Source organism: Tursiops truncatus, chromosome 17 (genome assembly GCF_011762595.2).
Source record: "Tursiops truncatus isolate mTurTru1 chromosome 17, mTurTru1.mat.Y, whole genome shotgun sequence".
NCBI lineage: Eukaryota > Metazoa > Chordata > Mammalia > Artiodactyla > Delphinidae > Tursiops > Tursiops truncatus.
In genome coordinates this window covers 23,690,337-23,705,871 of record NC_047050.1, presented here as the reverse complement: position 1 = coordinate 23,705,871, position 15,535 = coordinate 23,690,337, and the positions used below count along the sequence as shown (strand labels likewise).

General features: G+C 44.5%; 1 protein-coding gene across 6 annotated transcripts in view; it reads left to right on the top strand.

Annotated features, from left to right (window-relative positions):
• Nucleotides 1–15,535, top strand: part of ZNF704 (zinc finger protein 704) — a 219,946-nt gene that overhangs the window by 168,376 nt on the left and 36,035 nt on the right. For 5 of the 6 annotated variants that reach the window (XM_073794552.1, XM_073794551.1, XM_073794553.1 and 2 more), the window contains 2 exons: nucleotides 1,602–1,705; nucleotides 6,493–6,725. In XM_073794552.1, coding sequence (XP_073650653.1) covers nucleotides 1,602–1,705; nucleotides 6,493–6,725 — 337 coding nt within the window. Of the gene's footprint in view, nucleotides 1–1,601; nucleotides 1,706–6,492; nucleotides 6,726–11,226; nucleotides 13,543–15,535 lie in introns of those variants that run through there. The other variant, XM_073794555.1, reaches the window with a different exon arrangement.

Genomic DNA, 15,535 nt, shown 5'->3' with positions numbered 1-15,535 from the left:
CTCTTTTCCCATTGTTGTTGTGAAGCAAGGCCATAAAGTTTCTCTGAGGGTTCGTCGCTTTTACAAATTGTACAGCACACCTGTGAATGAAAGCCACATTTGTCAAAGTGTCAATTCCTTTGTCGATATGCCTCATTAATCCTCTGGGGCTTCTTCAACTGTTCCCTTATTCGAAATGTTCATCTCTCAGGAAATGGTACAATTTATCTGATGTCAAGGTACTGCATACATTTTTGCCTCTCGATATTAACTTCTTTACTGAAATCAACTCCAGCTGGCTTCAGTTCACTGTGATCATTATCTGATGAACCTTTATTCGGGGTTAACTGGCCAAGATTAATGAACCAGAGTAACCTCTGCTTCTCAGCGGCTCTTCACTTTAACCACACGGTAACTACCCCCTGACCTAGCCTTTCTTTAGTAGAGTGTTGTGAAGCAGAGCACTGGAGTTTATACACCCCTAACTGCATTTTCCTCCACTCTCTCCATCTCGGTAAATGGCTCTAGTTAATGCTCAAGCCAAAGACCTGGGTGCCTGCCCTTCTTCTCACCCCGCACACCAAGTACAGCAGCCGGTCCTGCCAGACCACCTGCTACTGCCCCCAACCTAGTCCCTGCCACTGTTTCCTCTTGTCTGGACTCCTAGCAATCATGTCCTAACTGGCCTCCCTGCTTCTATTCTGCCTTCCCTAAAATCCGCTCTCCGTGTAGCAGCTTGGGCCATGAACTTAAAAATATTAATCATTTTATGTCACTAGACCTGATTCAAGCCTTCTAGGGACTTCCTGTTGCACCTGGAATAAAACCGAAACACCTTCAATGGCCACACAACCCCACAAGACCACCACTCTCTCCTTCTCACACCAGTGGGTCTCTCTTGAGATCTCCGGTGCTGATTCCTGCTGCCTCGCCTTCACACAGCTGTCTCTGCTGCTTGGGGTCCATTTCCCCTTCCCCTCCTCCCTTCACACTTCACCTCAGACATCACCTTCTCGGAGAACCTTTCCTGACCCCAATAAGTGCAGCTGCCCACAGCCATCGTCATGTCAAAATGTCTGTGCCCTACATAGCACTTGTCACTCTCAGAAATTATTCTGTTCCTTTTTGGTTGTTTACTGATCACTGTGTCTCTTCCCACCAGCCTTGTGTGTGGTTTACCATGCATCACCTATGCCTAGAAGTGCCTAGCCCGGTACTGTACTCTCAGTAAACACCTGTTAGATGAATGACCAGTGAATGAAACCATCACTTCCTAATACTGTAGGATTTTTTTAATAAATCAGATTTTTTTAATTTAATTTAATTTTTTTTTTTGCCACGCCGCGCAGCATGTGGGATCTTAGTTCCCTGACCAGGGATTGCGCCTGCGCCCCTTGCGGTGGAAGCGCAGAGTCTTAACCACGGGACCGCCACGGAAGTCCCCTGATACTACACGATTTTGACTTATGGAGTTCGGCTTCCTTACCCGTACAATAAAACTAACAAAACACTGGGTTTTCATTGGGACAAGCTAAAGGAGTAAATGTGTATGGTAGCCTGTGGTCCTTGGCGTGGTAGGTGCAGAATGAGCACAGTTAACAACGCCCCTCCCTGTTTTCCAGGAAATCCTCAGAGGAACTGGACATGGACAAGGTGACAGCAGCGATGGTACTAACCAGCTTGTCCACCAGCCCTTTGGTTCGGAGCCCTCCTGTGCGGCAGAACGGTGAGGCTGGGGTATGGGGCACAGGGAGGACCCTCTGACCCCGAGAGCAGAGCTTCTCTTTGAGGGGTCTCATTCCCGCCACACGCAGTGAACAATTAACGCTCACCCGTCCGTAGGAAGTGAGGAGAAATGCGGAAGAAGTGGACCCCAGAGCTATCAGCCTCCTCTCCGTCATCCCAAAGACCCCACTGCATCTCATTCATGCGTCCATCCTTTCACTACCCATTTATTGATCCCCATCACCTTTCCAGAACACGTCTTTGAGAACCTGTGTTCCTTTTCCCCCCAGGTAAATGGAGACTGGTCTAATGAAGTTACTTCCCCAGCTTTTTCTTTCTGTTTGGTTGGAGAGGGAGTTGGACCAAAGAGCTCTGAAGATTAAATATTTTGAAAAAGCATTATCCTAGGCTTCTTAATCTGTTCTTTCATTCAGTATATATTTATTAGGTACCATAATAGATGGTTTGAATACATCACTGAAACAGTGTCCATACTCCCAGGTAGTGTACAGTCTCTTTGCGGGGGGGGGGGGGGGGGGCGGGAAAGATGATCACAGCTGTATTAATGGCTAGCATTTATTGAGCACTTACTATGTGCCAAGTACTAAGTTTGCTTTATCTCATGTAATTCTCACAACAATTCTATGAGATGTTATCACTGTTTTACAGATGAGTGAACTGAGGCACTTGGGGATTAATTAACTTGTAAAGAGCAGAGCTGAAATTCTATTCTATCTTCCTGATTCCAGATCTCCTTAGTCATGATATAATATTGACTTGCATAATTCAATATGATGAATCAGGAGGGCAGTAGGAGATGAAGTTGGAGAGCCTGGCAGGAAATCAGGGGGCCGTGTATGCCTGGTTATGAGTTTAGACATTAATCTGAGGCCATAGGAGAGCTATTAAATGATTTAGGCACTAGAAAGTTATAACTGGATTTACAGGGCAAAACAAAAAATAAACAAGAAAATCACATGTGGGTGTCCTGAATCTTGGTGGTCACAGTGTGGATACATATAGGGCATAACTGAGAAATGTGAAAAAGGCAGAATCAACAGGAGTTGGTGATGGACAGAGAGGATGAAGGAGGGGGAGTGATAAGGGTGACTTCTGTGAAGTTGCTGTGCTTCCGCAAAGAAGCGCATTCCCTGAGATGGGGAACAAAGGCAGAAGAAGACACCTGTTAGTGAATGTTTGGAGCAAGAAGTGGGGTTGCTGAAGAAGATGATAGGTCCAGCTTGAAACACGTTTAGTGCGGAGTACCTGAGGATCATTCATTCAAGAGGCAGCATCTGATGGGGATCTGGGCGCAGCCTGGTAGAGAGGTCTGGGCTGATGTGGAATTGGAAGGCAACATTTTGAAGCCATGAGCACAGATGAAATGACCCTGAGAGGGTTGTAGAGAAGTGGAGGGAGAAGAGAAGGTGGCTAAGAGGGAAGTCGTGAGCCTTCTCATCATGGAAGGAAAAGAACCCAGGGAGAGGCGGAGGGAGGGGTAACTGGAGAAGCAGAGATTAGGAGAGTGTGACTTCCTGAAAGTCAAGGGAAAAGCTTGTTTCAGGGAGCAACCTCTGATGCTTCAGAAGGTTAAGCATGAGAAGGACTCAGTTCTGCCTCACAAAGAATTTTGTGGCTTTGGCAAGAGCATTCACAGTGGATGGCCCATGGCAGAAGCCATACTGCACTCCAGTGAATGTAATGTACTGAGACCACCGGATGGAACTTAACTGTCGGGGAAGACCTTCTCTCAAAGACCAGCCTAGTCAATGATGAGCTAGCGCTAGGGTTCACCCGTAATCTGGTTGTAAGCAAGAGGTGTTAAAATAAATTTGTGGAACGTCCACTGAATCCTCACCAAAACTTACTCCAATCCATTTGTAAGTGGGAAGAATGGTCAAGATACTGGGAATTCAGATGAATACCAGAAATCAGGAGGGCCCACCGTCATTATTCACCTCAAGCTGGGGTGATGTCACCTCCTCACACAGAGTAGACACCGTGCTCTTGAGATGAGCAAGATTTCTCCTGATGTCCCTCTCAGCGTGGCAGAGCTGCTAAAGAAAGATGATAGGAAAAGCAAAAGTGAAGTCATCCCCAAAACCTATTCTAGGAAAAAGGAATTACAGAATTTCACGGAATCCTCAGGGGAAAACAGTAATTTTGATGTAATCGTTCTTTTTACCATTGAATATTTTTAATTTGAGAACATTTTTAATATTTCTTTGTATTGAAATGTTAGAATCAAAATAAACCTTTTGCTTCTTCAATACAAAGTTTTCTTAGCATAGTTATAAAGAAAGTGTTCATTATGACTTAAAAAATAACTATCCAAATAGTAATCCCAGATTTCTGATATCTCTCATTTATTCTGCAAAGGGGAGGAAATTCTTAAAAAGGGGAAGCAATTTATGATAATGAAGGCTTTTTTTTTTTTAGAAATAAAAATTATCTCCAGAATGATTGTATATCAGTGAATTTTTGGAAACTGTTGTGATCCTTTGCTGTGCTGGAAAAGGATCATTTTGTTAGGATGTGGGTCGGCAAAGAGGGTGAGATTCAGCGAAATGCCTGTCTGCATTTTTAGCAAACACATGTTTAAGATAAGGAGACACTGCTCCCTGAAAAATATTATGAATTGGTTCTGACTTTTTTCTGAAGAATTTTCTGAAAAATATATTTCTAGATTCCATTGTCCTTCTGATTAAATAGTGTTTGTTTTTTAAATATTTATTTGGCTGCATCGGGTCTTAGTTGTGGCACTTGGGATCTTCAGTTCGGCACGCGGGATATTTCGTTGCAGCGCATGGGCGCAGTAGTTTTGGCACGTGGGCTCTCTAGTTGTGGTGCGCGGGCTTCAGAGCGCGTGGGCTCAGTAGTTGCAGCATGCGGGCTAGTTGCCCCATGGCACGTGGGATCTTAGTTCCCCAACCAGGGATTGAATCCGAGTCCCTTTCATTGGAAGGCGGATTCTTAAGCACTGGACCACCAGGGAGGTCCCTAAATAGTGTTTCTAAAGGAAATGTCACTCACGGGTAAACAAACAAATTAACTTTTGGCATTGGCATGAAGCAGTGTAACCACACTGTAACAATTGTTGGTTCTCAAAATAATTTCAGTTCCTCATACTTGACATGATTACAGATCTTGCACTATGCACTTGTTTTATTTACAAGTGCATGCTGTGATATATTTGTAAGCCTCCTGGGCCTGCCACGTGAGTTGGTCACACCAGGTAGTATTACCTAAGGCCTTACACTGGGCTCCTCTTGAATTCATGTTGTATTGAATGGAGCTATCAGAGGCAACTTGGGTCCAGGGAGTATATCAGTCTCTGTGGAGACTACAGGGACTGAGATGCTGATTTGGTTTTGTTGCTGCTGTCAAGGTGTGAGCCTGCATAAATGACCATGTAATTCTGTTAGAGCCTGGCTTTAAGGAGATGGTCAACTTACTTCTGCTATTCAACTTAAAACTTCATTCATCTAACTGAAATTTTTGCTTGATATAAGTTGTGGAATATTCTGGAAGCCTATAATTAGGTGAAGGTAGTTGAGAAATTTTTCCATGAATGCTAGTCTGCTATTTGTCTTCTCTTCATTACTAATTACACAGATGTTAACAGCATTTTTTTAATGAGTCATTTTGGGATTTTTTTCCTCCTTGGAGTTAAAATATAGTTTAATATATTCAAAATGTGCATTAATATGGAGAAGAAATTATCCAAAAAGAAAGTCAAATTTATACAAATGCTAATTAAGATTGGGCATTTTGAAAAGTAAAGCACATCTTCTGTGATTAAAATAGCCCCCTGAAGACATTAAACTGAGGAAAGATCTCTCTATATTAGCAAGCATTTCATGTTTTCCCCCACAAGTGGAAAGGTAAAATTCAACACCAGTCTTATCAGTAATTATTACCAATAACTTCTTTTACGATATCAGCTTTGCCAGAGAGAAGGGAGGATGCTCACAACACAGGGCCTGCATGCCCTGAAGGAGAAAGAAGGCCAACTGGTATACCAGGGTTTGGGGCCCTGGCCCGTCCAAGTTATATACTAATCATGGTGAAATGGCAAATCACTTAAATTCCTGGTGACTCAGGGTCCTTGTCTGTAAAAGGGGCATGATAATCCTTACCCTGAAAGATATTGTGAGAATGCAGGAGATTGTGTGAATAAGCTTTGTAAGATGTAAAACACACACCAAACGTAAGGCACGATTATTTCTTAGAAAAAGCAGGATGGTAAATGGCTTTAGGTAACTAATCAGAAATTCGTTCTCTTAGGTTCTTAAATCTTAGACTAACTCTTTCTAAAAATGTATTCCAAGAATCACAGTCCTGTAAGAAATTCCTTTTAAAGTGTTAAAATGTGGAGGTGTGGCGTGTGGGGAAATACCGCAAATGACTTCTCCCTTAGGGATACAGTCCATAAACGCCGGTCTTCCCAAACTTACGGAACCAGAACATCTTTTTTTCCCCTCGTTTTTATGTAATCTCCACTCTCATCCGAAAGAACTAGTGTTGCACAAAGCAACACCCATCAGAAAACTCTTAGAGAAACCTGTTATCGTGTGGCTAAAATAAATGTTTATAAATTATAATGGGTTTTTTTTTTGGAAGTATAAATAGAGTAAAACATACATGCGCAGCTGTTGCAAATTGCCAAGTGGGCTGCAGGTGCCTTCACCGTCATGGAATCCGGGCCCCCGTTTCCCCTCTTACCCATGCCTGGGCTCCCCGGGGTCCGGGACTGGGTACTGACGCTGTGCTTGTGTGAACGGACAGAGGGCCTGAGCGGATCGTGGAAGGAGGGAGGCGGCGTGCCTTCCAGCACGAGCAGCAGCGGCTACTGGAGCTGGAGCGCCCCCAGCGACCAGTCCAACCCGTCCACGCCGTCGCCGCCGCTGTCCGCCGACAGCTTCAAGCCCTTCCGCAGCCCCGCGCCCCCGGACGATGGCATCGACGAGGCGGAGGCCAGCAACCTTCTCTTTGACGAGCCCATTCCCAGGAAACGAAAGGTTGGTTTCGGGTTTCAGTTGCGGGACGGTGCTTTCCCTCCGCCCGCTAAGGGCGGGTTTGATCCTGGGGTGGCGATTTTGCTACTTCTCCAACCCACGCCCCTTCCTCTCTTCCCCTCTAATGTTCTTGAAGTTTCAAAATAAATTAAGGGTCGTGGCTAAAGACAGATAGAAACGACTAAAATATTAATATGTTTCTTCCAAGGACGCATTCCCCCCATCCCATCCCCATGCTCTCCCCTGGTTGTAAGTTGCTGCACTGGTTAAGAGTTAACATCAGATAACCTGGGACTTACCAGTATTTGGAAGTCAGAAAATTGGACTTCAGGCTTGGTTTGGTAATTAACTCACTCTCTTCCTGGCACTTAACTTCTTCATCTGTAAAATAAAAGTAATATGTTTTTCTCTTTTCCGCTTCACTGAGCCCTGAAGCGTTGTTGGAAAGAATATTTTGCATCTTATTTTTATAAAACCAGGTGTGAAACATACATGAAACCTAACATATAAACGTAGGTAGTATATAAGTAATATACCCCAAATTATACATTTATTAAATTAGAAGTGAAAAAGGAGGTCTAATTAATTGATTTAATAAATTAACTGATTACACTTTTATTTAATCCTCACAGCAGTCCTGTACGGTAAGTATTATTTTCCTGTCTTGAGAGGAGGAGATTGAGGACCAGGGAGACTATACGTTTAAGTCTCTCCTGTCCTGCAGGTTAGGAAGGGCCAGAGCCGCCATTCAAACCAGGTCTGCCTTAAGCGAAAACTCATATTCTTTTCATTCTCTTCACATACATTTAAATCATTATGTTCACTCACAATTTTAAAAAGCATTTCTGTTTCATTGAATAAAGAAGTTCTACTGCTCTATCTAGAAAACATTTTAACAATATTTTTTAAATCTCCGTGTAAATATGAAACTGTTATTATCTATTACTCTTTTAATTTGCAATTGGCAGCTTCATTATTAATGACTATTCACAAACAAAAATCCAAAGAAAACCCCGAGGACTGCAGTGCAACCTTTTTTTCCCCCAGTTCATTTCAAAGAGAAAAACAAAGAGATGGCACTGATCCAACACCGTCCCTCCCTGCGTCTCTCTTAGCATCACGCAGCTTGTGTAGCAGGGGAGGTGGTGTACGCACTCTCTCTGCCCAGAGAACAGGGCATTAATGTAGTCTGCTATCCTTCCCGGAGGCAGTGGCATGAAGAGTTGCTGTTTTACACTCCAGTCCATGGGGCAGGGGGCCTGGAGTTGTTCCGGCATCCCGTGGGTCCCCACAGACACTGCGTCTTCGCTTGACTAGACGGGGAGAGAGGCTAGCACTTTTATCAGTGGGAACCCATAGGCGAGACGGCTGCGTGGACCTGGAGTCTTGTTGTGTTGCTTCAGGCTGCACAGACTTTCTCTCTGGGGCCTTCAGAGTGTGTGGCCTTGGCTCTCAGCAAGCGTGGCCCAGCCTTGTGGCAAGGACTCACAGCACAGGGAACCCCCAATGCTTGGAAGATGCGCTGCTGAAGGCCCATCACAGCCTTTCCTTTCTACTCTAGCCACGAGCCAACATTCATACTCTTGCACCGCAATTAGGTTGCATTAGTCAGACTCGTATTTAAGGTCTGTAGGCTTCAACTCAATTAGGGGATAGTCAAGTCACCAAGGGAAAAGACAAAAAAAAAAAATCATTACCTAGTGGCATTTATTTGAAAGGCACAGACCCACTCTGCAGGAGTCGGGATAGCAGGGATACATGAACGAGTGAAAACCAAGTTCCTCCTTTCTTTACGACTTCTCCCTCTGGATTTCCGCCCCCCACCCCCACCCCGTAATACCAACAGGATGAAGCTAATAGACTCTAATTTTTAACGAGAGGATTTTACATAGACCAAGCCGTTTCCTTTTTTTAATATATATATATATACAGCAGGTTCTTATTAGTCATCAGTTTTATACACAGCAGTGTATACATGTCAATCCCAATCGCCCAATTCATCACACCCGCCCCCCTGCCGCTTTAGTCGTTGCCTTTTGAACTTAATGGTACTTTGAATAGTGAGCGTAACAGGAAAGTAGGATGGTTGCAATTCATTTTTTTTAATGTGTTAGGTGAACCAATATTTATTGAGCACCCAGCAAGCACAGTGCTCAATGCCCTGAGATTAAGGCGTAGCCCCTTCCTTCAAGGTTGAAAGTTGGGTGGGTGGACACTAATGTGTAAAGAGGCAATAATAATTATGAGTGATAAATGCTGTGCTCACGATGTGGTAGAAACACAGTAACTGTAATGCAGCTATTTTAGAGTTTTAAAAATTATATTTCACAAGATTTCTGAGAGTTAATTGTGTAATCCATTAGGCAATATGTTCTAGTTGGTGAAACTTTCTGAATTCATTTTATTTTCCTCTTCATTCCCTCAGATTCATAATATCCATTTGAGACCATGGGCAGTTGTGATGGTCACGTATCCTGTGGGGATTGTTTGAGAACCTTCTAGATCAGTATTTTCCAAACTGCAGGTCTCAATCCACTAGTGGGTTGTGAATCGGTTTAATGAGCCGTGAACAGCACATCTTTAATGAATAGGACAGAATAGGGTGCAACGTACATAGTCAGGATAAGTACTGTTTCTTGACGCTTTGGTTCAGTTGTACACTTACATGTCTACTGTACAAAATGTATCTCTTACTGTGGCTCCTGGTCAAAAAAGTTTGGAAGCCCCTGTTCCTTATTATAAAGAGGGAACCTAGGGCTTCCCTGGTGGCGCAGTGGTTGAGAGTCCGCCTGCCGATGCAGGGGACGCGGGTTCGTGCCCCCGTCCGGGAAGATCCCACATGCCGCGGAGCGGCTGGGCCCGTGAGCCATGGCCGCTGAGCCTGCGCGTCCGGAGCCTGTGCTCCGCAACGGGAGAGGCCACAACAGTGAGAGGCCCGCGTACCGCAAAAAAAAAAAAAAAAAAAAAGAGGGAACATATAAGTGGTAAATGAAGGAGCCCTGATCGGAAATCCAAAGATCCACATTCTCAACTCAACTTTGCTACCCTGAGAACTTAAGGAAAACACTTCATCCCTCTCATCATCAGCTTCTTAATCTGTCAAACAGGCAAACAGGCATTATCAAACCTCTCTCAAGACAATCACGAAGATTAAGTGTGACCAACCATAAGTAGAAAGGGCTTACAAGCCCTAAAACCCCATGTACTGGAAGGAATGTAGCAACTTTGTAATGGACATTTTAGGACCCCAGAACAAAGGGGGAGGAGGCATACCCTATACTGATTATGAAGCAATGACCCTCATCTTCCTCCACATTATAGAAACTCCTTATCGCTTTTCCTCACTGTCACCTCTTACGTGATCCGTGTTCCACTTGTGTAAAGAGGAAGAGAGACCCGTTGCCTAGACAAGGCGTTATCTCCTACTCTCAGTAGTAAGCAAGCAACAATTGCTGACAATAACTACATTTGCATATTTTGTTACAGTTTACAAAATGCTTTTAAGCGCAGCATGTCATTTAATCATCACAAAAATCCTTGGCCTAGTCATATCCCTATTGTGCAGAAGAGTCTCGCTGAGGTTATGTGATTTGCCCCAAATCCTGTATCTTAAATGTGTTAGAAATAAGATCAGTTTCGCTGAAAGAGCGAAGATGACTCTGGAGGCAAATTAATTGAAGGAATCCACATATCCCTCTGCCGCCCAGAAGAAAACAACATGGAAAGAAAACAGACCCAGCTACAGCCAACATTACATGGCAGGGCGGGAGCGGGGTGCAAAGGGTTCGCAAAGAAATTGAAGACAGAGAGAGGCACTCCAGGCTGTCTGGTGGGGGGCGCGACTTCCCGCAGGAAGCGCCCATCGCTCTTAACAGGCCCTTCAGCCAAGGTGCGTGGGGTGCGAGGAGGGGAAATGAAAGGCTTCTTTCTCCCGGCTCTGGAGATCAGCCAGTCAACTGCGTCAAGCCCCGTTCTAGAAGAATTTTTCCTCTGGAATTTCAGACTGACAGTACTTCGAGGCTGCTCGGAGAAAAGCCTGGTAGTATGAGCCAGGATTCTGGGACTACGGGGAAGGTGCAGTTCCCATCATGACCACAAGGTGGTGCAATGGCCCTAAATACAGCCGTTCCAGGCGTCTGGGAGGAAACAATTCTCTGGAAGGCCAAGAGTTAACCATCAATTCCTGACGACCTCTGGAAAAATCAAGAGGGGCTGATAGCTAATTACTAACGTGCTTCTTTCCATGTCAGATTCCTAATTCAGTCAGATTTTGGATTTGTCCACTGCTAAACAGGATAAAACAGTTCGGGCTCTGGAATTAGCACCCCAGCTGCCGTACTCGTGTGACCTTAGCAAATCCCTTGACCTCTCTAAGCCTCAGTTTCCTCATCTGTACAATATGGAGAATGATAGCACCATATTGATCATGTTGTTGTGAGGACTGTGTGAGCAGTAAATGCCGGCTGCTAATATTTTGCTTTCCTTTTTACCCGTTTGACAACAGACCGAATGGAATTTGAGAACTGTGGGTGTGGAGAGAGAAGGCTGCCTGCCTCCGTCCTCCATCCTGACCCATCCTGACCAGGTCAGGGCCGCTGCAGCCCTTCGGCCATCTCAGCCACCTTGGGCTTATTTAGGGTTAATGGAAGAGGCCAGACGACGTCAGGTGAGGGGCGAAGGAAGCAATGACAGTGGCAGAAATCAGGGCCCTGTGAGGAAATCTGACTCAGGACCCTGCATTTCAGAACATCAGCACAAATCAAAAGCCATCACAACATTCCAGCCTTTGTCATTTTCATTTATTTCACAGGTGTCTTGACCATGAACCACTTTACCTGTGGACTGGAGAGAATCTCGAGTCAGAGAAAAAACAGCTCATTTCACATAAGCTGCTTCGGTCATAGTTGTACAGTAGTAAACAGTAAACAGTAGAATTAATCATTTGCTCCATTCTACGTGTTCCGTCTTTCAGAATCAGAGAGCAGCGAATCACTTTAAATTGTGAATGACTGCTCCGGAAAGAAAACAGACCCTCAAGGCCCTCACGAATACACCTGTTGCCAGTCTCTGCACGGACTTAATTCCTAACCCACTAATTTTGAGTAGAGAGGTGCCTTCTGTGAGAAGAACTGCTGCTCCAGAAATAGACCCGTCTGTTAGAACTGCTGGGGAGGGTGGTGCTAAGAAAAGCAGCTCAGGGTCCCACTGTACGGGGTTTCACGGTGATGACACAGCATTGCCAGCCAGAGCCCAGGAGCTGATTAACCTCAGGGAGGATCAGGGTAAAGAAGAGAGATCTAGGCAATTTAATGACAGCATCTTAGAATAGTCTGCCGGGCAGTGTGTGGTCCAGGAGCTCGAAGGACTTCAGAAATCATCGAGCCCAGGCTCAACCTTTCCAAGTTACAGGACCGCTTGATCATGTCTGGAAATGTACAGATGTCCCCAAAGGTGAGATGCACTTTTAGAAATCACTGATCGAGAAAATATATAATGACTAGGGATTTCTATTAATTCAGGAATACTTTTGATGTGGTTTTAGAAATCGTTTTAAATCTACTCTATATTTAGGTATCATTTCCACGTGATAAAATGAACTCGCTTTAAATGTATATAGTTCAGTGAGTTTTGACTAATGTCTCCACCTGAGTAACCACCACTGTGATCCAGGCCAGCAATCCTTGTGTCCTCTGCAGTCAGATGCCACCCCCCACCCCAGACAGGCAGCCACTGCCCTGACTTCTGTCACTAGAGATTAATTTTGCCTGTTGAAAATGGAATCATACGGTGTGCACTTTTTGGTGTACAGAATACCAGATGTTGGCAACAGGAACCCTCATTCATTGCTCTTGAGAATGTAAAATGGTACAACCACTTTGTAAAGCAGTCTGGCACTTTCTTATAAAGGTAAATATAAAAATAAATACATAAAAATTAAAAAAATTTTTAAAAAGGTAAATATATATTCACCATATGACCCAGTAATTCCACTCTTAGATATTTACCTAAGAGATAAGAAAGGATGTCCACAAAAACACGTGTAGACAAATTTCATAGCAGTTTTATTCATTGCCACCCCAAACTGGAAACCTGTGGTATGTTATAAAATGGAATACTACACCACGATAAAAGGCAACTAATGACTGACATAAGGAGCAGTGGGTGAATCTCAAAAAAAATTAAGCTAAGGTATAGAAGCCAGATACAAGGGGATACATTCTGTTATTATTCCATTTACAAAACTCTTTTTGTTATTTTTAAATTTTATTACCACAGAATCTATAAATGGCACATACAGGTGAGAGATGTTTGATCCCTGCTTGGTGCACAATGGAATTTACCCACACACCTCACAGATCCAAAATCACTAATCTTGTTCAGTCCTCTTGTTTTACGAATAAAGAAAGTCCCAAGGTGGTGAGGTGACATGTATAAGGCTGCTCTCCCAGTAAAGAAAAGAATTGGAATCCCTACAACTTCTAACAGTTACTGATTTTTTTAGGACAGCATTTATCAGCCTTTGGAACCTGCTGAAGGTCTGAGTAGAGGTGTTGGTTCTGAAAGAGCCATTGCAGCCTCTGCCAGGGGCGTGGCTTCCCATAAGTCAGGCTGAGGAAGCATGTGTGAGGCAGCACACTCACCTGTGCAGAATAATTGGACCCTCTTCTCTCTGGGAAGCCTGGATGCATGAGTGTCCACCCCTCGCCCATCCCAACACACACACACACACACACACACACACACACACACACACACACACACACACACACACACCCCAATTGCCAAATAAAACATACATCAGGGGCTTCCCTGGTGGCGCAGTGGTTGAGAGTCCGCCTGCCGATGCAGGGGACACGGGTTCGTGCCCCGGTCCGGGAAGATCCCACGTGCCGTGGAGCGGTTGGGCCCGTGAGCCATGGCCGCTGAGCCTGTGCGTCCGGGGACTGTGCTCCGCAACGGGAGAGGCCACAGCAGTGAGAGGCCCGTGTACGGAAAAAAAAAAAAACAAAACACATCAGGATCTTCTCAGTTGCCTTAGAAAAGGCAACTTGACGTTAACTCCAGGCAGCTGTCTGGTAAACTGGTCATGTGATGCTCAAAGCCATGCTTATGTACCTCCTGGAATATAGCTATAATTGAACTTATCCCTGGACGTGTCATATAACACTCCAAAATCCAGCTGTGTTTGCACCCTTGGAACTGAAGGTGACCTTCAGCAGTCATCTTGTCAGTCCTGTGTACCAGTCTGGGTTCTATCAGGAAAATAGAAACTACTCCACGTACCCTGAGTATGAAATAATTCAAAACCAGCATGGATGTTTGCCATGGAAAGGGAAGCAGAGAGAAGATGAAGAAGGAAGCCTTGGTCAAAGATCTTTCTTGGCCAAAGAAGGAAACCTAGAGCCCCAAAGCAGTCGGTATGAGAGACATTCTGGAAGCTGCTGCAAAAGTGATGAGTCCCCAGGAAGTTCTTTCCAACCATCGTAGCCCACGAGGCCAAAGTTGGGTGGTTCTAAAGAGCTTTCCTGGGTGATGCTGTGAATATCGCATTGGGCATGTGTGAGATTCCGCGAGTCTGCTTGTAAACTGCCAGGAACCTCAGCTTAATCAGGCAGATGTGTGGAGGACCCTAGCACGCTGTGCTTCCCAACCGACAGTGACCTCTCTCTCCCTCGGACATCCCAGCTTTGTGAACGTCTGTTCGAGCTGAGAGGAGAAGCCAGGACTGAAGCACAGAGGGGCACGTTCAGACTTGGAGGCTGCAGCTCCCCCGGCAGCTTTGCTTGGTTTGGCTCTTTGGGCAAGCTTGGATCCATGTGGCACTCTGGGTGTTTATTTAGCTATTTTCTCCCTGTTCTCCTCCTCCCATGGCTGGCTTTCCTTTAGCATAACAGTGAGTAGTCTGTAGACAAAGGATTTGTCTCCATTGGATGTAGTCAGGGGACTTTGAAAAGTACTTAAGCACCGTTTAAGGGGCCTCTGGTTCCACCCAGAGCATTCTTCACCTAGGTAGAGAGAAGTCACTTGATTTCATTAAAGTCAAGGTGCTCATGTTAGTATACTTTCATTCTCCAAAAATGAATCAAGCAAGTGTTACAGGGTGACTTTCATTTTAAATTTAAAATAGGGTCATTTTTATGTTTGCAAATTAATGTCAAAATAAGATACCCTTCCCCAATATTTCTACCATGCAATTTCTACCACGTAATTATTTGTATTACATACCCTCCCAAATATATAATGTTTATATTCTTTTATAACCTACTTTTTCCCCATTTCAATCAAGGTCCTGGGGGCAGCTGGTGGTGTTCTCAAGTGGGGTGATTGAGAAGAGTTTAATGAAGAGGCTCTTTGTAAAGGTGTCGATAGGGCTAGAAGGAATCAGAAGGGATGGTGTGGTGCCCCACGGGCAAAGGAGAAAAGCAGGGAGGAAGCAAAGTTGATCATTTTTCTTCATTTCCATTACCTACTTTTCTTTGGGCAACAGATTTCTTTGGAGCCCTTAGCAGGGGCCCAAAAAAGTGTGGGCGTAATTGAGGAGATGACACACAAACACTTGCAATTGGTAGGTCTCCAAATTCCAAGGGATTTAGAGAGGATGTTGGCCCAGCTTCATCGTATTTTGGGAATTCAATACCTCTATACCAGCTATTTCCTCCTAACTAAGGAAAGGAGTTATACCAATGACATTTATTTTTCTATAATCAGTACCAAGCTTTAGTAATCAATTCAAGAAGCAAATGCTTGACGTATTATTGCAAAGACTAGGAACAGAATGTTACACATAATACTTGTTATGGCACAAAAATACC